Here is a 26,790-nt window from a genome sequence, read left to right as displayed (position 1 = left end):
CTGTCTGTCTGTCTGTCTGTCTATATATATATATATATATATATACTTTCATGGATATTTTTGAGCACCTAACCTCAGCCCTACCATAAATCTAGCTACTTCTCAACAATATAAAACATGTAACAGGCAGACAAAAGTATCGTCACAGTTATTTATTGCAAAAACTGACCAGAAAACAGTTATATTCCAAGTCTTTTGATGCTATTGATTATCTTTATGTGAAGAATAGACTGAAATTTGATATTTTTATTGCCAAAAATGTTCCTACTTCATTAATGCAGTCATATCAGTTAAATCTGAACATTTGCATGATGCAATTGGTCAAGAACATAGCCAATGGTATTTCACAATCAAATTTGAAGTAAGGCTTCCTCAGGCAGCAGTTTTTGAATGTCTTTGTAATTTGAACATTATGGCTGGAGGTGGTGATCACTTTTGGGTTTGTTCCTCACATAAAATTTATCGTTTGCCCTCAGAACTCTTGGTATGTTTTAAATTTGTGAATAAATGTTATATTTCTCATAATGACAGTATTATACCCCAATATATAATTTAATGACGATACATTTCTCATGTTCTTTGCATCTTTATATTGACACCAGAGGTTTCTCAAAAGTAATGGTGTACCTTGCATGTTGAAAAATTATGCTTAAAGGATACCCAATGCCAAGGAGTCCTGTCTAAGCATCCATATGTGACGAGTTGGGAGTGAGAACATGTTAGTATTTTCAATTTGTTGGTACTGTATATCACACACAAGATAAGCGTTGTTGCCTAAAAAAAAAAAATTAAAAAAAATCTTTCTACTTGTTTTTCAATTCAGCAAACCAAATGCACCAAAATGAAAGAAGCCAGGATATGACTACAGGTTTGTCCTGTAAGTAAATAAATAAACCATAGTTTCAGTTTTGAAATGTGTCACACTTGGAGATACTTTTGCACAATCAAGAAATATGTTGTTGATATATATATTTTTTTATATTACTCAAAGAAATAATACACGCAACAATAAGAATGACATGAGGTTGAGTAAATGACACAATTTTCATATTTGGGTAAACTCTCACTTTAATGCCTTTTTAAGCACCTTTTTGAGACTTCTGTCGCTCACTTGTTTACAAGCTTAAGCTTTTCCTTCAAGACCAGACACGTTAAAGAATGCGACCCAACAACCTCACGGCTGCGTGTATTGCCCCTGCTCCATGTCAACACCTCATCAAAGTTACAATACTATGAGTTTTGCTGTGTAGACTTGGAGGAGTGAATTCTGCAATTGTGTTGTCCAGTTCATCCATTCAATGTTTATAGAGAGAGACGCTTGTGTGACTATAAAGCTCCATTCTTCAAGACCTGGTCTCCTTGTCTCAAGCTGGCTCCTCTAAACCGTCAACATACATTTTGAAAGTGGAGTCTAGTTTATCCTAAAACTAGAAACAACTTTGACCTGAGACTGGTTGAGTTGTTTGGCCTCACTGATATCTAAACCTATTAAAGATCTGAATTGCCACCCACACAACAATGCATTCTACCACTCACAGTGGTTCTCAACTGGTTCAGGACCCAGAGTTAACCTTGTGGTGATCAACACAGCACCAAAAACCTTACAGGCCCAACAGCATGCTAAATTTTTCTGTTTGGTTTCTAAACGCAGTACCGCCACTCCCTATACGCAGAGTACGCAGTTTGCGTAGGGCACCAACTCCGAGGGGGGCACCATCCCAGTTGCTCAAAAAAAAAAGTTCATTCTATATTAATATTTACATACACGTAAATAATAATATAAACATGAACATATATACATAATTATAAAAAATGCGTATTACGGTGAACGCAGTAGATAGGCGAAGCACACGAGACGCGCCATTCTCGCATCCGCGCCCGCACTAGCTCTCACCTCATGTTTGCGGCTGACTACAAATGATCATAACTGATGGACAACTATGCCCGGGAAAAGACATCAGTAGTCCGGCGCCGAGATAAGAAAAAGAAAAAAAGCTAATGAAGCCCGTGCATCACTTTTAGGTACGTTTATAATCCTGTGAAACTTTTTTGGAAATTATAATTTACGACGTGTTTTAATGTCATTTTTGTGGTAATAAAAACAGACCTAAGCGATCAACAACCTTTAAAATGCCATAAAATGCATCATGTAAAAACAATGAGGCAATAATGATTGGTTAATTAATAATAATCATATGGTTTCATTGAATAACACTGTTAAAATACATAATAAATAAACAACTTATGTACATTACATATTATTGCAAAGGGCGCCAAATGGCTGTTTTAACATTTACAGGATGATCAAATGTTTAATATTGACCAAACATTTAATTCAAATATCCACTTAATCTTTAATTTTCTGCCACCTTTTTGCGATAGAAATGCTAGCTTCTATAATTTCTTCAACAAAAACATGTGGACATCACAACCCTTACAACAACTAATCCTTGGCTTTATCAAAGTAAAACTGCTTAATTTTCTTTTGTGTCATTTCTGAATGCTTGAGACTATAAAATCAATCAGACAACTGTATTAGTAAAATCATAGCCATAGGCGACTGTCGAGCTACAATTGTAATTTGTAAATAATAAATAATTTAATTACAATTTAGTTATTTACTTTTATATTTTATTAAAGTTCTATTTTGAACCCTATAGTAGGTGTTTTTTTTAACTTCCATAATATTTTGGGGAGGGGGCACAACAATACAATTCTGCTTAGGGCACCCATTTGGCCAGCAGCGGCCCTGTCTAAACGTCTCTTAATTTCTGATGGCACCCAGTAATTCACCATACAGAAAAACATTGTGGTCAGCACAAACCATATTTATACTAGTTGCAAGTGACCCCATATTTAATGTGGTTTGAGTTACATTAAATCTTGATATGGCTTAGTGAGACAAATCGCAAAGGCTGAGAATTACTTAAATATATGCACTGTGTGTTTCAGAGTGAAGCGTGGCACTGTGCTCTTTTAACGATCTCAGTTCATTTTGGAGACTTTGTCTCCTCAACTGCTTCTGGATTCAGTTTAAGATCTTGGTATTTGTTTTTAAATCTCTTAATGGTTTAGCACCTACATATCTTTCCGACTTGATCAAGCTATATGCTCTGTTAAGAGCACTTAGGTCTGCTGACCATTTGCTTTTAGTTGTCCCACGGGTAAAGTTGAAGAGCAGGGGTGACCGAGCATTTGCAGTGGCGGCCCCAAAGCTCTGGAATAGTTTGCCCCTGTACATTAGACAGGCTGAAACACTTGCTGTTTTTAAATCTAGCCTAAAAACTTACTTCTATAGTCTGGCATTTGACGCTACATGAGAGCTGCTTTCTTTTATTGTCTTTATGGTGTCTTATTGTCTTCTTTTGTGTTGTTGACTGTTTGTATCATCGATATTTCTATTCTTTTATGTGTGTACAGCACTTTGATAAACACTTGCTGTTTTTAAAAAGTGCTTTATAAATAGACTTTGACTTTGACTTTGACATGAGCAGCTCATAAAATAAACGTGAAATAAAGTAAAAAAAAAACAGCTAGCTGCCAAAGCTAAATTTGGTATTACTTTTCATTGTTATGCAGACGATACGCAAATTTATCTACCTTTGAAACGAAGAGATAATTGCTCTTTAGCACCCCTATTGCAGTGTCTTGAGGAAATTAAAGCCTGGATGGCACTAAATTTCCTTAATTTTAATGAAAATAAAACCGAAGTTATACTGTTTACGCCGGGAGGTACTTGTGAGTCATCAGATTTGGACCTTGATTAATTGAAACCACTTGTGAAACCCTATGTAAAAAATTTAGGTGTTATCATGGATTGTGATTTTAAATTGGACAAACAGATTAACTAGATTAAATCTAGTTTTTTCCAATTGAGACAACTCACCAAGGTGAAATCTTTCCTGTCTTCTATAGACTTTCAAAGAATCCTTCATATTTTTATTTCAATGTTGTTGACTGTTTGTATGATTGATATTTTTATTCTTTTATGTGTGTACAGCACTTTGATAAACACTTGCTGTTTTTAAAAAGTGCTTTATAAATAGACTTTGACTTTGACTTTGACATGAGCAGCTCATAAAATAAACGTGAAATAAAGTTAAAAAAAAACAGCTAGCTGCCAAAGCTACACTGATGTACTAAAAGAACTAAAACTAGAACTGAGAGAACAAGAAATATAGCAAGAAGCCCACCATGACCCATGAATACATAATTGTTGATTCATTGTTTTGTCTTTGTGTTGAGGTTACTTTGTCGTATGTGTCTCATCTAACATGCTAATTTCCTTAAAATCAGTGCTAACCCTTTGCATCTGATCAAGTGAAGTCACTTTTGAAATGACTGGATCTGTCTTCTGTTACACAATAACTTAATTATTACATACGCGATAATGTAATTATTCACAATTTCACAGTCTGATGCATCTATTAGTGGAAACTGCTAAGATGTTTGTCTCATTGGGGATATCTTGTGGTGCAAAATAGGAGTTGTTAATGACTAATTTTGTGACTAATCATTAAGACCTCACTGTTTTAGTGGCTTTAATTCTATTGTTGCCTTTTAGTCAGAATCTTAACAGTCTCTGCAGCAACATAGAACAGACTGGGTAAATGTAGTAGTAGTTTTTTCCCAAATGAGTGTGTGAGAAAGAGTAAGCGGTCGGACCATTCAGAGGAGCTCTCTGCCTTGAGCACTATTTATCTGGGCCCACCACAGAGTCTTTCCGTTGCCGCTCTGAGCACTTAAAACAAACGCCCACCTACACTGAATTCTGACTGGTTCATTAGCTGCAAAAGACACCTACATGCCTCAGATTGGCTCTGACTCCAGCAGCCTCATTTGATTTATTGCAATCATTTTAGCCTTTTATTTGTGTGTAATAAAGATTTTGAAATTGCTTGGGCAGAGCCTAGACCTGTGGTTTGACTTGACAATTGCAGTCTACAGACGCTCTCCATGTAATTTGTGTAATTGGAACAAATTTGCATTGCAAAATGGGCTAAAATTCCACAAATGTGAAATGCACAAGAAGGCTCAAGACTGTAATTGTTGCTCAACTGTGTACAAAGCTTTGATTCATTGATTTGAATATGAATGTACAATACGGTTTTATTATTTTTAATCTATTATTTTAAATAAAGTCTCTTAGTGCATTTATTTGATCAGAATACAATAAATATCTTTCTATTGTAATATATTTTAAAATGTAATTTATTCCTGTGATGGCAAAGCTGAATTTTCAGCAGCCATTACTCCAGTATCACATGATCCTTCAGAAATCATTCTAATATGCTGATTTTGTGCTCAAGAAACATTTTATTATCAATTCTGAAAATGCTTGTGCTGCTTAATTTTTATGTGGAAACCATGTTTAAGATCTTTTCTGAGGATGTTTTCTGTTTTTTTATATATAAAGGTAATTTAAGGATTCTCTGGTGAATAGAAAGTACAAAAGAACAGTATTTATTTTCAACAGAAATCCTTTGTAACAATGAAAGTCTTTACTGTCAATTCATCCTTGCTGAAGGAAAGAATGGTTTACTTTCCCATGTCTTACTTTAATATTGAATGAATAAAAATGATTTAGATGTGTTCAAAAGGATAGTCAAAGGTATTTTGGTTGGGAGGTTTAACAGCTAACCAAATTGCAAAAAGAATGAAAACTTAATCACCACCAGATAACATTTTTGCTTCTGTTGGTTTTGCTGGTATTGTTCTTTTCCCCATAAAGGCCTCAGATGGATTTAATTGGGCTTTCTTTCTCTCTGTGTGTTTAAGTGTGTCAGGGAGCGAACAACAAACTGGCTCTTCTGGGAACAGTGGATGACCATTATCAGATTCTGGTAAAAATGTACAGCAACTGCACCGTCGTTCTGGAAAACCTGGAAATCACATATATGACAGAAAAACATGACTTGTCCTTTCTCAGGGTACGATATATCCATTTTCAAACACTATGATCAATGTTATTTTACTGTTACCTTAGTGTTTGATTGTATTGTAAGACATCTGTAGACCATATTTTTAGCATGTTGCTAAGTCCAGTTTATATTTCATGACATATTTAAAAAAATTTAAACTATATGCTATTCCAGACAACTCTTTATATAGTTACAGTGTTGTAGGCTTAGTGAGTTTTGTGTTTAATATTGTTTTGTGTTGTTGTTCCTGATTTTTAGAGCATCCAAGAAGTTGGTGGCTATGTTCTTATTGGGATCAACACGGCTCCTAGAATCCCTCTTGAGAATCTGCGCATCATCCGTGGCCACTCTCTTTATGACGACAAATATGCTTTAGCTGTCCTCCTGAACTACAACAACAGCATCGGACAAGGCGTGAACCAGTTGCCACTGACTAGCTTAACTGGTATGTGGTTATGTAAAACTGTTCTTTGTGTGTGTGTGTTTCCTGATAAATGGGAATAACAAATGCTCCTAAATGACCTATGTATGTCTTTCGCACATTTGTTTTGTAGAGGGAATAATATTCATTACTTCTCATGCCCAGCTCTGGAATTTATATTTGGAAAATATTAATAGACCTGTATTTCAAATGTGAAGTTTGTCATACGTGAAAGCATTGTTCAAACACTGTCATTTTCCGTTCCTAGAAATACTGAAGGGTGGGATTAAATTTGCCAGTAACAATCATTTATGTAACGTGGAGACCATCCAGTGGACTGACATTCTGAACATGAAGAGCCAGCCTAAAATCAAAGAGCCGGAATCAAACTCAGCAGAACACTGTATGTCCCTCAGAAGTTTTTACATGTATATTAAATGGTACTAATTAATTTTGCATTTTGAATGAGAATGTTCTACTTTACCTCCCACAGGTAAGAAGTGTGACCGGAGCTGTTACAATGGGTCCTGTTGGGGCCCTGGTCCCCAAAACTGCCAAAAAAGTAAGTGGTCTTAAACTACTCAAGTGACTGAATCCAATTTTTTACTACCTTTTAAATCTTACTGAATTAGTGAAAACATACTATTTAGAGGTGTTTCATAAAGATATGTGACCCTGGACCACAAATTGAGATCCAAAATTCGAAATTGAGATTTATACATCATCTGAAAGCTGAATAAATAAGCTTTCCATTGATGTATGGTTTGTTAGGATAGGACAATATTTGGCCGAGATACAACTATTTGAAAATCTGGAATCTGAGGTTGCAAAAAAATCAAAATATTGGGAAAATCGCCTTTAAAGTTGTCCAAATGAAGTTCTTAGCAATGCATATTACTAATAAAAAATTACGTTTTAATATATTTACAGTAGGAAATTTACAAAATATCTTATCCTAATAAAATATCCTAATGATTTTTGGCATAAAAGAAAAATCTATCATTTTGACCCATACAATTTATTTTTGGCTATTGTTACAAATATACCCCAGCGACTTAAGACTGGTTTTGTGGTCCAGGGTCACATATAATGAAAACAAAACATTGAAAACCTTTCAAATGTTAGTGACTGGCAACAACACACTGTATACAGTATACTACTGTTCAAAAGTTTAGCTGGAAATCTCTTATGCTCACATGATACTTTTTTTCAGCATTCTTTGATATAGAAAGTTAAAAAGAACAGCATTTATTTAATAAAGAAATCATTTTGACCAGTTTAAAGCTTTTTATTAAATGTTGAATGTTAGTTTACTATACAGAAACATTTAAACAAATAAGTAAATCAAATTATGGCATTTAAACTTGAAATTTTGGATCCAGTTTGATATGTATCCCTAGGGTAAACCTGGGTTATCTTTTTTTCATGTTTCATACTTTTTATATTTAACCCTGGGTTAGTAATCCATAGTCCCACTGCAAAATGCACTGAAATAACAATTTGGGATTTCTGCTTTATGAGTAGTTTTTAATGCGCCTCTTTAGTTTATTTACTTGATCCTTGGCTTATATTTCACAACTGCTAAAAAAAAAAAAAACTACTTGACCCCCAGAGGAATGTTTTGAAAACTCTTCAGAAGAATATTGAATTGTTGTTGCTGTGCTCAACTCTAGCAAACACAGATAGTACTGTCAGGGTCTGTGAAGTTCCTTCTCTCTCTTTATCTAGTGACTAAGGTGATCTGTGCGGAGCAGTGTTCGGGGAGGTGTAAGGGGCCCAAACCCATTGACTGCTGTAATGAACATTGTGCTGCTGGCTGCACTGGACCCAAACCAACCGACTGCCTGGTGAGAACCGCACATATACAGATAAAGATTTGTTTCTTAATAATTCACTTGTTTACTCATTAATCTTTCAGTACATACTGAATGCTATATATAAGCCTAAATACAGTTAGTGAAGTCATCCATAGCTGTAGACATAATGTTTAGATATAATTATGAACTGAACTAGTTCAGAGTGAATAATGACAGTAATATGACTCCAAATGTGGGAAATTCACAGCATCTTGAATGTGTTAAAAACTATAACACTTATACTTATTTTTATTAAATAACAGTACAAGGCATGTCTGCAGTATTACAGTGAAACATTCATTACCAGTGAAGTGTACAGCTGCAGTAAAAGTAACCTCAAGGTCAATGAAAATACTTTGACTAGTGCGCTCATGGGAAATGTTGTTTGTGTGTTCTGTAGGCCTGTAAGGACTTCCAGGATGAGGGGACATGTAAGGACGCATGTCCACGGCTCATGCTCTACGACCCCAACACCCACCAGCTCGCTCCCAACCCTGACGGGAAATACAGTTTTGGGGCAACGTGCATCAAGATTTGCCCACGTAAGTCGCCTCAAGAAAAATTTCTTCATTCTGTCTTCCTGGTTGAACACATAACCATAACCATGTGAATTCAAGCTGTTAAGGTCATTGCACACCGAGTCAGAATATTTCGTCCGAAATTTTCGCACGTTAAAAAATAAATACGACCTCACGTTATGTCAATCACGTTTACACACTGCCTCTGAAATATTCGTCCGTCATAAAAAAAATTGGATCGGGTTCGATTTTTTCCGTTTTTCGCATCTGTAGCAAGCATTTTGAGAGGTGTTTTGACAGTTCATAGCCAACGTACAAGCGAACGCCAAAATCCAGAATGGCGATTGTCAAGTTCATCCACTTCGTCTCGCAGTACAAAGCACTGTATATAGATCCTTGCACACTGAGTTCACAGAAATTGGTGGTCTTCTTTTTAATATGTGGCTCTAGTATCGCTAGCAAAAGCATCAAACTGAGCCACTGACATCCTGAAGTAAACTTTGAATCACCTGTGATAATCCCACTGCTCCTGAGGGGGAACTCTCATTCCTCTCTATATCTCAGGATTGGATGGACCCAATATTTCCTTTCTTTTTCTTTTTTTAAGAAGCGAGAGGACAACAAAATCATCCTCAATGCTTCAAGACTCCATTTAGTGCTGTTTTGTGAATTTATTCGCAACGGATTAATTAATACGCATCGGACTCAGTGTGCAAGGTTTCTGTGCGTGACGAATTTTTAGGATTTCGAATACGAAAAAACGCATACGAAAATTTCGGACTCAGTGTGCAGAGAGAAGGAAAGTTCATGACAAAATGAAAAGTTTGTCATCATTCACTCACCCTCATGTTGGTCCAAACCTTTCGTCTTTCTTCTGGTGAACACAAAATAAAGATATTTTAAAGAATGTTGATAACCAAACAGTTGCCGGTAGCCATTTACTTTAGCCATGGTATTTTTTCCATACTATGGAAGTCAATGGCTACTGGTAACTGTTTGGTTACCAACATTTTCAAAATATCTTCTTTTGTGCTCAGCAGAAGAAAGAAATTCATACAGATTTGGAACAACACGAGGGTGAGTGAATAATGACAAAAATTTCATTTTGGGGTGAGCTATCGCTTTAAAACATTTTTATTTTTATTTATTTAGCCTTTATTTAACCAGAAAAGACTCTCTGAGATTAAAAATCTCTTTCACAGGAGTGCCCTGACCAAAATGGGCAGCAATACAATCAGTTTCATCACAGATTTACGCAACACATTCTAAAAACACACAAAAAAATTAATATTAAGATTAAATCTAAAAATCTAAATCTAAAGAAATCTTGAATTCTTGCATTCTGGAGATTAATGTTTTAGGGGATCAGGGTTAAAATCTAATTGACACATTCCAGGCAGAGAGAAATACTCTTCAACTGTTGCTCAACTTTGGTTTCTGAATAACATTTCAGAAAGCGACATAACCATGACAGAATGATGTTGTGTTGTGTTGCTTTGGTTGGTTGTGGTTAATGACTCTGGAGTTTTTTTTTCTCAGACAACTATGTCGTGACAGACCATGGGGCATGTGTAAGAACATGCAGCCCTGGCACCTATGAGGTGGATGAGGGTGGAGTTCGGAAATGTAAGAAGTGTGATGGCCTGTGTCCAAAAGGTACAGTTGAGACTGCTGGTCAAGTATAGGCTGTTTTGTAACAATATTTTCCTTTAAAAAGAATAAAAAATCCAGCTTGTTTGTTTATCTTTTTTCTCCCTAGTTGAGCAAACACATTAGTCTTGTTTTAGGTGCATTACAACTTTTATTTTAATAGAATTAAAAAAAAAACATTTAACGCTATAAAAACTAATTTATTACAGTGTCTATTAGTAGTCTGTCCTACCATAATATTGAAAATATATATATATGTGTGTACTTTTATGTTTGCATTTATTTTCAGGATAGTTGACAGCCACAAATTTTGTTTTGCAGAAACATTCATACATAGGATTAATTTAAATTAGTTTTCAAACTAAAGTCATTTGGACTAACGTTTTTTTTGAATCATTCAAAGCATAAATTCAATCAAGTGTGTCTAAACCTTTTACTGGTAGCATAAGTGTTGAATTTATTATTGCCTTCATGGCTAATTCTTTACTTAAGAAAGAAGTTGCAGTTAATATGTTTCCTACCATCCCTCTAGTTTGCAATGGGCTAGGAATGGGGCCTCTGACCAATGTCCTGTCAATCAATGCCAGCAACATTGATTCCTTTGAGAACTGCACAAAAATCAGCGGAGGTGTTGCAATTCTCACCACGACATTTAATGGGTGAGAAGGATGTTTCACGCTCTCTGAGAAATACGATTTGATTCCACATTTCTTAGTACCATTCCATGTTGCTTTAAGAGAATTATACTTTGAATATTTTCCATTTTTGAATTATTTAGATTTGTGTGATCGAGCCAAATCTTTTACAATCTCTGATATCCTTCTTATTACTATTATTTACAGTGACCAGCATACTAAAACTCCAGGACTGGACCCGGCCAAGCTCAACGTATTCAAAACTGTAAAAGAAATCACTGGTGAGAATGCTGTGGTTTAATATTGGACATTTGTAATGGTTAAAATGGTGTTTCATGTAGGGGACCTTTAGCCCCTCAGTGTTCGTAAACATTCCTGAAGATATTCTTCCTCTCCTAACTCAAAGGCTACCTGGTGATTCAGCAGTGGCCGAAAGACATTCCATCCCTCAGTGCCTTTGAGAACCTTGAGGTCATCCGTGGACGTACAAAACAGCAGTAAGTCAAAATACTGCAGTCTCAAATATGTCAGCAATCTCTGAGAATTTTGACATGCTAAAGACATCCCGTGTTTCCTTTCTGTTCCCACAGAGGTGCCTTCAGCTTTGCTGTCACCCACACTGAAATCACACATTTCGGCCTGCGTTCTCTGAGGGAGATCAGTGATGGTGATGTGGTCATCACTCAGAATAAGCATCTCTGCTACACCAGCCCTGAACACTGGAAACGCCTCTTCAAATCTAAACAACAGACTGCCAAAATGTTAGGAAATGCTGAGGCTGCCACCTGCGGTAATGAATTATCACAATAACACCTGTCGAATAATTTCAGTTTGGTTCACCCAAAAATGACAATTCTGTTGCAAGTTACTCCCCCTTATGTCATTCCAAACCTGTACTGTACAGTATGTGTCTGTTTTTGTTTTTTTTCTGTAAAGCACAAAAGGAGAATTTTTAAACAATCTTCACGCAGTCCTTTTCCAAATGCAGTTCATAGTGTCCACATCTGTCAAACTTAAAAAAGCACAGACAACATCATGGAAGCTCCATAAATGTTGTTCATATAACTTATAAACAGCAGCAGAAGTGCAATTTACAATAGCTGTGTAAAGATTCAGTAACACTTTAGATTAGAGAACACATATTCACTATTAACTAAGAGTTTTTCCTAGTAAACTCCTAATTTATTGCTTATTTATAGTAAGAGAGTTGTTGTTTAGGTATTGGGTAGGGTTAAGGGATGTAGAATATGATCATGCAGAATAAGGCATTAATATGTACTTTGTAAGTAATAAACAGTGTTGGCCTAGTAACTCAAAAAATGTAATATATTACTTATTACTAGTTACTCCTTTCAAACGTAATTTTTACACTACTTATTACTCCCGGCCAACAGTAATTAGTTGCATTACTAGTTACATTACTTTTCCATCATCACATCCCAAAAACTTGGTAAATCTGAATGAATCTTGATGTTTTTGTCATCCTTTCTCCCTACAAAATTAAAATAATGGCTGTATTTAAAACTGCTATATTATGTGGGCTTCTCCGTCTTCTGACGAAGCTAGCTTGCTGCGTTGGTGATGTCACGTGTTCATAACAATTATGAAAATTAATTGGGATGATTGAATTTGATTGATTGTAATTAATGTAATTGATTGTTTGATGGTAACTGTAATATCATTACTTACATTTTATTAGTAATTAGTTACACTACTAGTTACCAGGTAGTAAGTAATATTTTTACTGTAATGCGTTACTAGTAACTAGTTACTACCCAACACTGGTAATAAACAGCCAATAAGCAACTAGTTAATAGTGTTCCCCAATCTAAAGTGTTAACGAAAACTCTTCAAAACTTAAAGGGTCAATCGGATTCTTTGGTTGTGGTTAATGACTCTGGAGTTTTTTTTTCTCAGACAACTATGTCGTGACAGACCATGGGGCATGTGTAAGAACATGCAGCCCTGGCACCTATGAGGTGGATGAGGGTGGAGTTCGGAAATGTAAGAAGTGTGATGGCCTGTGTCCAAAAGGTACAGTTGAGACTGCTGGTCAAGTATAGGCTGTTTTGTAACAATATTTTCCTTTAAAAAGAATAAAAAATCCAGCTTGTTTGTTTATCTTTTTTCTCCCTAGTTGAGCAAACACATTAGTCTTGTTTTAGGTGCATTACAACTTTTATTTTAATAGAATTAAAAAAAAAACATTTAACGCTATAAAAACTAATTTATTACAGTGTCTATTAGTAGTCTGTCCTACCATAATATTGAAAATATATATATATGTGTGTACTTTTATGTTTGCATTTATTTTCAGGATAGTTGACAGCCACAAATTTTGTTTTGCAGAAACATTCATACATAGGATTAATTTAAATTAGTTTTCAAACTAAAGTCATTTGGACTAACGTTTTTTTTGAATCATTCAAAGCATAAATTCAATCAAGTGTGTCTAAACCTTTTACTGGTAGCATAAGTGTTGAATTTATTATTGCCTTCATGGCTAATTCTTTACTTAAGAAAGAAGTTGCAGTTAATATGTTTCCTACCATCCCTCTAGTTTGCAATGGGCTAGGAATGGGGCCTCTGACCAATGTCCTGTCAATCAATGCCAGCAACATTGATTCCTTTGAGAACTGCACAAAAATCAGCGGAGGTGTTGCAATTCTCACCACGACATTTAATGGGTGAGAAGGATGTTTCACGCTCTCTGAGAAATACGATTTGATTCCACATTTCTTAGTACCATTCCATGTTGCTTTAAGAGAATTATACTTTGAATATTTTCCATTTTTGAATTATTTAGATTTGTGTGATCGAGCCAAATCTTTTACAATCTCTGATATCCTTCTTATTACTATTATTTACAGTGACCAGCATACTAAAACTCCAGGACTGGACCCGGCCAAGCTCAACGTATTCAAAACTGTAAAAGAAATCACTGGTGAGAATGCTGTGGTTTAATATTGGACATTTGTAATGGTTAAAATGGTGTTTCATGTAGGGGACCTTTAGCCCCTCAGTGTTCGTAAACATTCCTGAAGATATTCTTCCTCTCCTAACTCAAAGGCTACCTGGTGATTCAGCAGTGGCCGAAAGACATTCCATCCCTCAGTGCCTTTGAGAACCTTGAGGTCATCCGTGGACGTACAAAACAGCAGTAAGTCAAAATACTGCAGTCTCAAATATGTCAGCAATCTCTGAGAATTTTGACATGCTAAAGACATCCCGTGTTTCCTTTCTGTTCCCACAGAGGTGCCTTCAGCTTTGCTGTCACCCACACTGAAATCACACATTTCGGCCTGCGTTCTCTGAGGGAGATCAGTGATGGTGATGTGGTCATCACTCAGAATAAGCATCTCTGCTACACCAGCCCTGAACACTGGAAACGCCTCTTCAAATCTAAACAACAGACTGCCAAAATGTTAGGAAATGCTGAGGCTGCCACCTGCGGTAATGAATTATCACAATAACACCTGTCGAATAATTTCAGTTTGGTTCACCCAAAAATGACAATTCTGTTGCAAGTTACTCCCCCTTATGTCATTCCAAACCTGTACTGTACAGTATGTGTCTGTTTTTGTTTTTTTTCTGTAAAGCACAAAAGGAGAATTTTTAAACAATCTTCACGCAGTCCTTTTCCAAATGCAGTTCATAGTGTCCACATCTGTCAAACTTAAAAAAGCACAGACAACATCATGGAAGCTCCATAAATGTTGTTCATATAACTTATAAACAGCAGCAGAAGTGCAATTTACAATAGCTGTGTAAAGATTCAGTAACACTTTAGATTAGAGAACACATATTCACTATTAACTAAGAGTTTTTCCTAGTAAACTCCTAATTTATTGCTTATTTATAGTAAGAGAGTTGTTGTTTAGGTATTGGGTAGGGTTAAGGGATGTAGAATATGATCATGCAGAATAAGGCATTAATATGTACTTTGTAAGTAATAAACAGTGTTGGCCTAGTAACTCAAAAAATGTAATATATTACTTATTACTAGTTACTCCTTTCAAACGTAATTTTTACACTACTTATTACTCCCGGCCAACAGTAATTAGTTGCATTACTAGTTACATTACTTTTCCATCATCACATCCCAAAAACTTGGTAAATCTGAATGAATCTTGATGTTTTTGTCATCCTTTCTCCCTACAAAATTAAAATAATGGCTGTATTTAAAACTGCTATATTATGTGGGCTTCTCCGTCTTCTGACGAAGCTAGCTTGCTGCGTTGGTGATGTCACGTGTTCATAACAATTATGAAAATTAATTGGGATGATTGAATTTGATTGATTGTAATTAATGTAATTGATTGTTTGATGGTAACTGTAATATCATTACTTACATTTTATTAGTAATTAGTTACACTACTAGTTACCAGGTAGTAAGTAATATTTTTACTGTAATGCGTTACTAGTAACTAGTTACTACCCAACACTGGTAATAAACAGCCAATAAGCAACTAGTTAATAGTGTTCCCCAATCTAAAGTGTTAACGAAAACTCTTCAAAACTTAAAGGGGTCATCGGATTCTCATTTTCCACAAGTTGATATGATTCTTTAGGGTCTTAATGAAAAGTCTATAACATACTTTGGTGAAAATTTCTCAATGGTAGTTTAAAAAACACCCTTTTTACCCTGTCAAAATCAGCTCTGTTTTCAGAAAGCTGTTTTAGTCCATGTTGCTTTAAATGCTAATGAGCTCTGCTCCCCTCTCTTCCGTGGGGTGACGAGCAGACTGTAAACTTTAGCCGCAAAACTAGCTAACTAGCACATATTAGGAAAGGCGATTTGCAAAGATTCATAAAAAACCCTTATACTCTCTTCTGTAGATGAAGCTGGATCACGAATGATTCGCGTGAACATATTGTGTACACACACTTCCAACACTCATTTATGTTCAAACAACTTGTAAAGTGAATTTTGCATCCGATGACCCCTTTAAACAAAAGGTTTGGTGCATGAGTAAATAGTACCATAATTCTCTCTTTTGGGTGAGCTATTCCTTCAAAGCATCCATTTGTAATGGAATGTTTTACATGTTTTCTTTTACAGACATTTGACTTTAAAACACATATCTTGGTTTCACTTTATTTTGATGGTCCCTTTAACACATTCTGTTGACTATAATAACATTGCACCTACATACCTATTAACTCTCACTAGAGTGTTAGTAGACTATTAGTAGACTGGTAGGGTTAGGGTTAGAATAAGTTGGCACTTGCAAAGTTAGAATGTCTGTTGGGACACCATCACAATGAAGAGTTAGCAGATATTAAGCAGACAGTCTACTACTCTGTAATGAGAGGTAGTTGACGTGTAGGTGCAAAGTTACTTATAGTCAACAGAATGCTCAAAAGGGACCATCAAAATAAAGTGTTACCCATATCTTTTGTGTTGATATCTTATCTTAATACCTTTTACAGCAAATCAGAACAGCACGTGTGATGAGATGTGCACAAATGATGGCTGCTGGGGTCCTGGTCCCGCTATGTGCTTCACCTGTAAGCATTACACCCGTAAAAAACACTGTGTGGCCTCCTGCAACCTGCTGGCTGGGTGAGTGAGAGCTCTATTATGCCTTCTCGGTTTATCCATGTTTAAACGCTAAATAACAGCTCTACAACAGGCCATGTCTCTGAATGCAAACATTTAAATCCTTATCTTAAATGTGTTTATTTTTATTAAACCACTTAGTTTATTTTGTGATCATAGCCAGCTGACTATACATTATCCCTTACTTTTTTGGCCTACTTTTAATGAAAGGAACATAGAAATAGGGCATGGAAACGTCTCGAAAAGTGGCACAACTATTTTTTTTTTATTTGGTCACACTTTAGTTTTGGGACCAAGTGTCACTATTAACTCTTAATATTCTACATTAAGGAATTTAGAATATGATAAGGCATTAATATGTGCTTTATAAGTAATAATAAACAGCCAATATGCTAGTAATATGCATGCTAATAAGTAACGTGTTAATAGTGAGAATTGGTCCCAAAACTGAAGTGTTACCTTTTTTTTTTTTCAATTATGATTTCGACTGTATTGACCAGAATGGATTCTTTGTCCTTACAGTGAGCCACGTGAATATGAGGTCAATAAAACGTGTGTCGATTGTGACCCTGAATGTCTGCTCATGAATGAATCCCTGACCTGCACCGGCCCTGTAAGTATCAAACCCATTCAACAAAATGCAGTCAGTAAACAGTGTTTATTCTTATTTTTTAAAACGCTGATGGCAGCACACCAGTCTCTCAAACCAATGTTTTCTGTCCCAGTTGTGTCCTGGAGACACATCATTAAATTCACATCACTTGAAGACTGTAGAAAAGTTGCTTGTTGCCATCTAATTGCCAACTTTTGTCCAGGGACCCGACAAATGTACAATTTGTGCAAACTACAAAGATGGGCCGCACTGTGTAACACGCTGCCCACAAGGCATACCGGGAGAGAAGGACGTACTCATTTGGAAATATGCTGACACCATGCGAGTGTGCCAGCCCTGTCATGAGAACTGCACGCAGGGGTGAGAGAGGCATCGTATATGATGCTTTCATTTGAATGTAATGACATGAAACGGTCATTTGTGTAATTTAACCAGGTTCATCAGGGATTGCAGTGTGCACTAATTGTGATTGACGCAATTTATGTTTTGCATTGCAGATGTACTGGGCCTGATCTGAAGGACTGCAAAGATTTCAAAGGGTAAGAAGAGAATCTGTCCCATAATGCTTTGCTGCATACATCCCTTTTCCAGAATATCCCAAGAATCATAATGTGTTTCCTCATATATCACCATAGTTTCTGTCGAAAAAGTTATAAAGAGGCTGTGAATTGTTGCATATTTTTAGAAAATGGTACCAAATACTCCTCTAAGCCTTCGTCACAGTATGGAATAATGATGCATATGGTGAAAAATAAAGGAAGATATCCTTTTTGAGATTAGTGTGCCTTTCTGCTGAAGTGTAAGAAATCTAGAAATGATTTTAGCTTGTACAGGGCGATGATGCATCATCCAGTATTATTATTATTATTAATATATAAGTCTATAAATCATATACAGGCCTATGTTTTATTTAAAGTGGAACTAAAATAGCAAAACACTATAAATTCACTCCTGATTCCTTTCGATTGGCCTTATAAGTTATGATAAATAATGAAAACATTTGAAATGTATTTATGGAATAATTGAATATTAGCTTCCATAAATTATAATAAATTAATACATTTTTAATAATTAATACATATTAAATTAAACAATAAAAACAACAACATGCCACTGAAAACCTTCTTACTAATTATAAGGGGGGTTTAAAAATATACATAAATACCATTTTTATCCTAGAAATCTAAATTCTAAATAGAAATCCAAAGACATCTAAACCATAAATATTTCTATAAATGAATTCATATAATATCCAATGACAAAAAAATTCTATATTTTAAACTCAAAACTCTTCACGTGGTATAAATCTAAGTAATATCTAAGAGCATAACCACTCAGTCAGTTCTGAGATGTAGTGACATCTCAAGAGAGGACCATCTTCCACTGCAGAAAGTTCAACTCAGTAATGTTCCTTTCGTCTGTAGTTCGGGTTTGCCCATGATTGCCGCTGGTGTGGTTGGAGGTCTGCTGGCGTTTGTTATCCTGGGTCTAGGAGTTGCTGTTTTTCTGCGCAGACGGCACATCAAAAGGAAGAGAACCTTACGACGACTCCTGCAAGAAAGAGAGGTCAGATCGCAAGACAACCATAATCTGAATATTCTGAGTATCTACTGTTAAACAACCAAACACTTTAAGTAAGAGAGCTGGCAGAGCTTGGTGAAACCATGTAAGATCAATGCAGTGAAGCCAGTCTACTGTTGTAGTGTCAACAGTGAATGCTGATGGAAATCAGTCACTGACTACGTTTACATGGACATCAGTAATCTAATTATTTACCTTATTCTGAATAAGACAATATTATGATTAAGGTGTTTACATGAGTTGCTTTATGAATGTTCCTTTCATGTTCCAGTTTTACATGTTATAGTACATAGATCGATTATAATGGGACGTCATTACGTCACCAAGCGACGCCATCCGACGCCCCCTCTAGAATTTCACATATAAACATAGTTCGTGTTCATTATGATGCCATTTACAGTTTTGGGTGTTTCATTTTTAATTTACTGAAAGCTTCAAGTGCAGTTAATTACTTCTCATGCTATACAAGCAAACAGACGACAGCGGTGTTGAAGCCATGCTCTTTTGTTTGCCGTTAAACGGTTGAACACTGCCGTGTGTGTATCCTGTCGCAAAATGTGGCGAAAAGTCCTACACGATGGTAATAATGTGATTAAGGTGTGTACATGTCTATACTGCACTTCCATAATGCGACTAACTTAGGAATAATCCACGTCTTAATTCGATTTCTGTTTACTTCGATTATGACTTTAGCCGGATCAAAAATCTCTGTTTACATGGTAGATTCTTAATCAGAGTATTGTCTTAATCGTATTAAAATCGGAGTATTGTTGTCCATGTAAACGTACTGATTGAGGCAATAGCTTCCGTGAATACAGACAGATCCGTGTCATCCCATACTCATTCAAAGACAGGATGTGTTTGTGTGTTGAGGAGGTCAGCTTTCCTGACTCTATTTGTCTCTACAGCTAGTGGAGCCGCTGACCCCCAGCGGCGAAGCCCCCAACCAGGCCTTGCTGCGCATCCTCAAAGAGACGGAGTTCAAGAAGATCAAAGTGCTTGGGTCCGGAGCTTTCGGCACTGTGTATAAGGTGACTGACCTCCATTTAAAGGGATAGTTCACCCAAAAATACAAATTCTGTCATCATTTACACACCCTCAAGCTGTTCCAAACTGGTATGAGTTTCTTTCAACTGTTGAACATATAAGAAGATTTTAAAGAATAACCAAACTTTATGGTGACCAGAAACTATTTCTGTTTTACCCACATTCTTCAAAATATCTTCTTTTGTGCTCAGGAGAAGGTTTGGAACAACTTGAGGGTGAGTAAATGATGACAGAATGTTCAGTTTTGGGTGAGCTATCTCTTTAAGGTTGCTTATTTCAAAAACGTGTGGCTATGTGCTTTTCTTCTTTCCTCTTACGATGCCTTCTTAATTTTCTCTACACCACAAGCACAATAAGTTGTTGATCTGTAGACGTAAAGGTTATCTCTTTATCTCAAGATGATTTCAGCTGTGAAACCTCATCGGTTACAAAACACTGGGGTGTTACTTTGTTTGCAGCATGAGATATTAAAACAGATATGTGTCCGTTCCTGCAGGGCTTGTGGGTTCCGGAGGGAGAGAGTGTGAAAATCCCTGTCGCCATTAAGGTCTTACGAGAAGCCACGTCTCCCAAAGCAAACCAGGAGATCTTGGATGTGAGTATCAGAGTCTGAATTTTGATGTTCGTCATGTCACATCAGACCTTATTCACCATTTATACTGCATGTGACTCAAGGTCTTGTTGTCAGTTTGCTGCTTAAAAAAATGCATAGACAATTAAAAATGCTTCAACAAGTTATAATATTTGAACACTAAAAGATATTTGGCAGAAATTGTCCAAAGTTGTTTGCAGATGCCACTTGGTTAGATATTTTGTGTCTAATGCAGTGAAGTTACATTTTAAGTGTGTCTTAAATTTCCAAATATTTTTTAAGGGCACTGTAGTCTGGATTTTTTGTATGTGCTTATTACTCAAGCCTGCTGTAGCTACTGAATGAAAGCATTTTAAATTTTGACAACATTTGAAAGTTGGCTGTGTATTTCACTAAAATCAAACACTTTTCCCTACATTCTTTGCCTATAATGTGATTATTCTTGCATCTGCGCTGTATCTGTGTGATCCAATTAACATGTAAAATATTTCAGTAAACACAGACAGTAAAACCGACATTTCGTCATTCTAGTTTAGATAATGATTGCGCAGAAAAGGCCTTATTCTCCAGTGACGGGTGCAGCTGAAATCTATCTTACGTAACCTTGAGTTAAAGGGGAATCTGACCAAGTCCCACTGGATGTTGTGTGGAGTTGATATAGAACAGAAAACTTCAACCTGGAGGAGGATTTCCTGCTTTTTGAATCACTGCAACAGCAAACAAGACTTTTCTAACACAAAGAATGTAATTTCCTCCAATATTCTCTTTGATTGTGAGGATGTGGCTGTGCAGGCTGCTTCTCAAGGTCACTTTGGAGATAGCTCATCTATGTAAACACCCAGTATAACCTTCTGAGAATCGGCAGAAACGGAAATTTAACAGATCTGCACAGACATTGAATATTAAAAAGAAAAAATAAATTAAATAGAGATTGAAATAGAGACCAGTGACTCCCTCATTTTTTGAAATAAAAGGTTGTTGGTATTGGCAGCTCTAAGCTCTAGCTCTAGGAAAAATCTAGTTTATTGCCCAGGGGTTTGATTGTTAGTGTTCCTGCTAAGCTTAGATTTTCCTGCAGCGTTTTTCTACAGAACTCCAGGCCTCCATCCCTGCAAATATTTTCTAATGTGCTCAAGGCACCTCATTTGTTAATTTAAAATCTGTAGGGAGTATAAACAGCGACAGTATTCGTCATTGTTGCTGTATACCATACTGTATATATGCTGACCTCATTTGTTTGTATCTAAAGGAGGCCTATGTGATGGCGAGCGTTGAGCATCCTCACGTGTGTCGTCTGCTCGGCATCTGCTTGACCTCCACCGTCCAACTTATCACCCAGTTGATGCCCTACGGCTGTTTGCTGGACTACGTCAGAGAAAACAAGGACAACATCGGCTCTCAACACCTGCTCAACTGGTGTGTGCAGATTGCTAAGGTAAATGGATTGTTCTTTTAATTGTGTTTTTTTTATCTCATCCCTTCTGCTAACCTCTGAGTCATTTCATTTGATGATGAACAGATGTTTGAGATGTCAATTTAATGTGTTCAGTACAATTTATTATTACAATTAAATATTTTAATATATGATTTTTCTTTTAAAACTTTTATTATTTACAATTATTTAAATGTATCATCAGTGTTGGAGAGTAACTAGTTACATGTAACAACTTTACATAATTTAATTACAAAATAAATGTAAATGTAATCTGTTACAGTTACTGAGAAAAAAATGTGTATTTAAATTACAGTTACTTATGAAAATGTTAACGATTACAAAGGGGGTTACATCTCAATACTTCTTGCATTAATATTTTCTGTTTATTGTTATGATTTTAAATCTGTATTTAACCTCAGAGCGATCTCAAAGTAAAGTCTGATTTGGTGGCTGTACTTTAAAATTATTATAATCTTATTATAATCTTAAATCAAGTGATGGACGATTTTTAAAGTCTGACAGTAATCAGTGTTGAGTGCTACTGTAAGGTTAACCCTGCCTGGTTTAAAATGTTTAACAATTGAAAACATTCGTTACAAATTTAGAAAAGTAATCAAAAATAATCAAATGTAATCAGTTACATAATAAAGTAACTGAAATAGTTACACTACTGTCTAGACTCTGCCCCAGAACGGATTGTGTCGAGCTATTCATTAATCTGGTTGTTTGATGAGAAAAAGATGAAATGTAGTTGCAATAAGCGCATTAAGAAACCGTACACCTGCAGCAGTGGAGGACTATTATTCTGTCTCGCGGAACTGCGGAAGAACTGATGACGGCGTGTTTTCTTCGGCTGACCAATCAATTAATTCCCGCCCACGTGTAGAAATCAAATATTCAAGCTGTTTATTCCTTTTTCTACCCCTGAACGAAAAACGAAAAATTAAGCCGAATTCTTGTTTTTTGTTTCTTGGAAAAAAAAAGGAGCTGTTTTCTCATTTTTCTACTTTCAATATTAAATAAAAAAAAACGAGTGAACGAATGATACACAGATTCTTCTTATTAGCAATTAATTTGATTAATCATTAACTGATTGGCGTCCTGGGTCCTGTTCTCTTTGTTGTTGTTTTTTTTACTTTTATAGTTTTTTCCACTGTCTTGTATGATAAAAAGGAAAAGGGGAAAATGTAATTGGTTTAATATGCTGTGGTTAAAGCTGAACTAAAAGATAAAAGGAGACATTTTTAGATTTGGAATGAATTGATGCGCCTATCCAGGTTTCTTGCTGGTGATATGAAACTAAAAATGAATATTATCACTCACAGATCTGTACCACTCACAAATATTCAAAACATTCATTTTAGTCATATCTAATTTCTGAAGTGCAAATCAGTAGCTGTGAAGATTCTTTTAGCAGACAGGCATTTTTGGTCCTCACTGCTGAGGGAATAAGATTTCTTTTTGAGAGAAACTTTGATCAGAATATGATTAGAAAATGTACGATATGGTTGATATGTTGGTTTAACATTCTGAGAAAAGCTTGATCAAATATACTTTCATGTTCCTGAATACCGACTGTCGACTGTCTTTTTGTTTGAATATCATCAATTTGCACAGTAATTCTAATGATCCATGTAATGTTTTCCTTTATCCATGCACTTCTTAGAGCCTATTTACACTTATTTTACATTTCACACATTGTGATCAATCACTGAATGACATTTGATTTGAACAGATGTTTTTAGAGATATCAATTTAATGTACTCAGTACAATTAATTATTAAAAATAAGTATTTAATACATTTTTAATACAGTATATTTTTTGTTATTTATTGTTTAAATTAATTATTTTAAATAAAATTATTCATTACGATGATTAAAAATGGGGCACCCTAGTTTAATTTACGTTTTCCCTTAGAGCATATTTACATTTATTGTAGTGTTTTCACGTCATGATTAGTCAGTTTGCTCTCAGATTCATTATGTATGTCATTATGTTCCATTTACACGTGAAATGCATAAAAAAACTATTAATGTATGCAAATAATAAAAATTCATTCACTTCTGATAATATTTTTTTTAAATGCCACATATTGAAGTATTGCAGTGTGTGAGTTCCACTATTTTTCCATCCATGTGTCTCCGTATGATGACATTGTTCCGTTTGGATCTGTTAAAGTTTCCGTAGGTGGCTCATAAACACTTAACACTTGGTCTTTTCATTAATGCATTATTGAAGTTCCAGATGTAAATACTCCTGTATCATAACATTTAAATAAGCTTTTGGGATGATATGCAGTCATGAAGCCCATATTAATGAATTTTATTCTGTTGTCGGTAAATTTTTTAAAGGAGTACATCATTATATTTACTTATGTCAACTAAAATCTTTTGAAATTCTCTGACTTTTATTAGGGCATGAATTACCTAGAAGAGCGCCATCTTGTGCACAGAGACTTGGCTGCTCGTAATGTGTTGGTAAAGACCCCTCAGCATGTGAAGATCACTGATTTTGGCTTGGCCAAGCTGTTGAATGCCGATGAGAAGGAGTATCACGCAGATGGTGGAAAGGTCTGTTATTTCTTTTTTGAGAAAGTGGATCTTGATGACAGAAGTTTAGCAGTTTTTCATTTTACTAGATGAAAACTGTCCCTAAACTGTCAAGTCAAATTTATTTGTAAAAAGATTTTCCCAGTACACATCATTTCAAAGCAGCTTTACAGAAATACCGTAGTGTATATAAAGCTTTAGTGCTTTAGCATAAACTATCATAAAAAATTAATGAGGTGATGAATATGGCCTTATTAGTGTCTCAACAGTGTAAGGCTAGGACTACTAACAATCAGACGTTCATCTTTAGAATGCATCTAATGTGTTCACTTCCAATTCAAACATTTGAAATAGAGATTTTTATCATCTATCTATATCCTTCAACAGGTGCCAATAAAATGGATGGCACTGGAATCCATCCTGCACAGAACATACACTCACCAGAGTGACGTCTGGAGTTACGGTTAGTAACAGTTTTCTAATGTCAGAAATATTTGCCATTGCTTTTTTCAGACGGTAAAGTTAACTTTTTTATTTTTTTTTATTTGACTAATATAGACTTCAGTGTAAAAAAGGAAGCTTATTAAGAAAAAAAAATTATTGAATGATACACTATTTTAGGTGTGACAGTCTGGGAACTGATGACATTTGGAACAAAGCCCTATGATGGGATTCCTGCAAGTGGAATTGCTGAAGTTCTAGAGAAAGGAGAAAGGCTTCCTCAGCCTCCTATCTGCACCATTGATGTGTACATGATAATGGTCAAATGTAAGTTTGAATCATTGCTGTATTATGTAGTACTTTCTTCCCATTTAATAAATGGTTTCACACATGAAACGTATTAATATTAATATTTCCAATGCTTAATTTTGAGCATGTCAGCCAATATCTAATATCTATACCTATGAATAATAAATAAAGCAATACCATTAGGGTGTTAGGAGATGTTACATTTGAAGTTCTTAAATTCTTTTTCATCATCTCCTTTATCATCACGTCACTGTTTTGGTCCAGGTTGGATGATCGATGCAGAGAGCAGACCTCGCTTCAGGGAGCTCATCGCTGAGTTTACTAAAATGGCACGTGACCCGCCCCGCTATCTCGTCATTCAGGTGAGAGAAGCACAAATCTGATTTCTTCACTGGAGAATTGCTCACGTATAATCACTGATGAGTGTTTTCCTGTTGGCAGGGTGATGATCGGATGCATTTACCCAGTCCTTCTGACTCCAAGTTCTACCGCAGTCTGATGAGTGGAGAGCTGGATGAAGCTGTGGATGCAGACGAGTATTTAGTGCCCAATCACAGCTTCTTCAGCAGCCCCAGCACCTCCCGCACACAGCTGCTCCATTCTGTGGTAATACGCACTCTACTGGTCCATATTCAGTTCATGACATTCTATAAGTAATTTCAAACTCCGACTCATTTCTAATATACAGTTTCAACCTCAGTATAAAAATGCTAAAGACACCGTACAAGATTACATTACAGCCAATATAATGTTTTTTCTCAGTTCAACAGAACAGTAGTGCTGCCCCCTAATAGTCGACTAACCGTTAGTCGACCAAAATTTTATTAGTCGCAGAAAAAATAAAAATAAATAAAAATCCACATTGGCGAAATCACGCAGATCGTTAACGGCTGGTCTATGTCATAGTACATCAGGCAGGACATCCAAACACTCACCTATCATTCATCCACCACAAATATGGCTTATCATCTGAAATATGTAAGTAGCAGCAACTTTACATGGCATCTAATGTTAACCTAGAGAAATGTGCGCTGTTCAAGTGTCTGTGTGGAGTGTGGAGCTGCGCACTCGCTGCAGGACAGATGGAGGCGCCGGTGCGCTCACTTGCTCTTAAAATACTCCCTCATTTTTGGACATATAGATAAGAGTAATACATGTTTCAAATCTGTAAAGACTCAGAACATTGCGCTTTTGTAAAATAATGAAAGCAAACAGGATGCGCTTTCTGCCGTCTCGGTCTCTGTGAACTTGAGCGCGAAACTCCGTGTATATCTTTGCCTTACATACATTAAAAATATATCTATAGAGAGTGAAATGTCTTCTTTCAAATGAACCAATTCAAATGGAAAACAAATATTCTCAGATTATGTAATCCGTATGAAACATGAATACAGTCGCATCACTACTGTGGAGATGACGAGTCAGTGTCATCTCTTAAACCGAAAACAAAGAAAGCACTAGTTTATCAGTGAATTATTAAAATAATGCAGTCTCCTTACTGTTTTTCACTGACACATTCATCATCAGTACTTCTGCTGGTGTGCCGTGGCAAGCTTTATGCATGTGCTTGCGCGCTTATGTCTATGTAGGCAATTAAAGGCTCATTATAATGATTTAACTGGGTTATTAATAAACGTGCGATTAGTCAACTAATGCTT

General features: G+C 35.8%; 1 protein-coding gene across 2 annotated transcripts in view; it reads left to right on the top strand.

Moving 5' to 3' along the window:
- Positions 1-26,790, top strand: part of LOC107708546 (epidermal growth factor receptor-like) — a 72,058-nt gene that overhangs the window by 34,780 nt on the left and 10,488 nt on the right. For both annotated transcript variants that reach the window (XM_016512818.1, XM_016512811.1), the window contains exons 2-25: positions 5,779-5,930; positions 6,180-6,366; positions 6,611-6,745; positions 6,836-6,904; positions 8,071-8,189; positions 8,599-8,740; positions 10,256-10,372; positions 10,899-11,025; positions 11,209-11,282; positions 11,408-11,498; positions 11,592-11,791; positions 16,435-16,567; positions 17,087-17,177; positions 17,380-17,537; positions 17,675-17,716; positions 18,602-18,743; positions 19,667-19,789; positions 20,302-20,400; positions 21,647-21,832; positions 24,248-24,403; positions 24,770-24,845; positions 25,004-25,150; positions 25,397-25,494; positions 25,574-25,738. In XM_016512818.1, the coding sequence (XP_016368304.1) occupies positions 5,779-5,930; positions 6,180-6,366; positions 6,611-6,745; positions 6,836-6,904; positions 8,071-8,189; positions 8,599-8,740; positions 10,256-10,372; positions 10,899-11,025; positions 11,209-11,282; positions 11,408-11,498; positions 11,592-11,791; positions 16,435-16,567; positions 17,087-17,177; positions 17,380-17,537; positions 17,675-17,716; positions 18,602-18,743; positions 19,667-19,789; positions 20,302-20,400; positions 21,647-21,832; positions 24,248-24,403; positions 24,770-24,845; positions 25,004-25,150; positions 25,397-25,494; positions 25,574-25,738 (3,029 nt within the window). The remainder of the gene's footprint in view (positions 1-5,778; positions 5,931-6,179; positions 6,367-6,610; positions 6,746-6,835; positions 6,905-8,070; positions 8,190-8,598; positions 8,741-10,255; positions 10,373-10,898; positions 11,026-11,208; positions 11,283-11,407; positions 11,499-11,591; positions 11,792-16,434; positions 16,568-17,086; positions 17,178-17,379; positions 17,538-17,674; positions 17,717-18,601; positions 18,744-19,666; positions 19,790-20,301; positions 20,401-21,646; positions 21,833-24,247; positions 24,404-24,769; positions 24,846-25,003; positions 25,151-25,396; positions 25,495-25,573; positions 25,739-26,790) is intronic.

Source organism: Sinocyclocheilus rhinocerous, unplaced genomic scaffold, assembly GCF_001515625.1.
Source record: "Sinocyclocheilus rhinocerous isolate Xijiao unplaced genomic scaffold, SAMN03320098_v1.1 scaffold1724, whole genome shotgun sequence".
In the NCBI taxonomy this organism is placed as follows: domain Eukaryota; kingdom Metazoa; phylum Chordata; class Actinopteri; order Cypriniformes; family Cyprinidae; genus Sinocyclocheilus; species Sinocyclocheilus rhinocerous.
The sequence above is the reverse complement of the archived record's forward strand: the minus strand, read 5'-3'. Positions and strand labels throughout refer to the sequence as shown.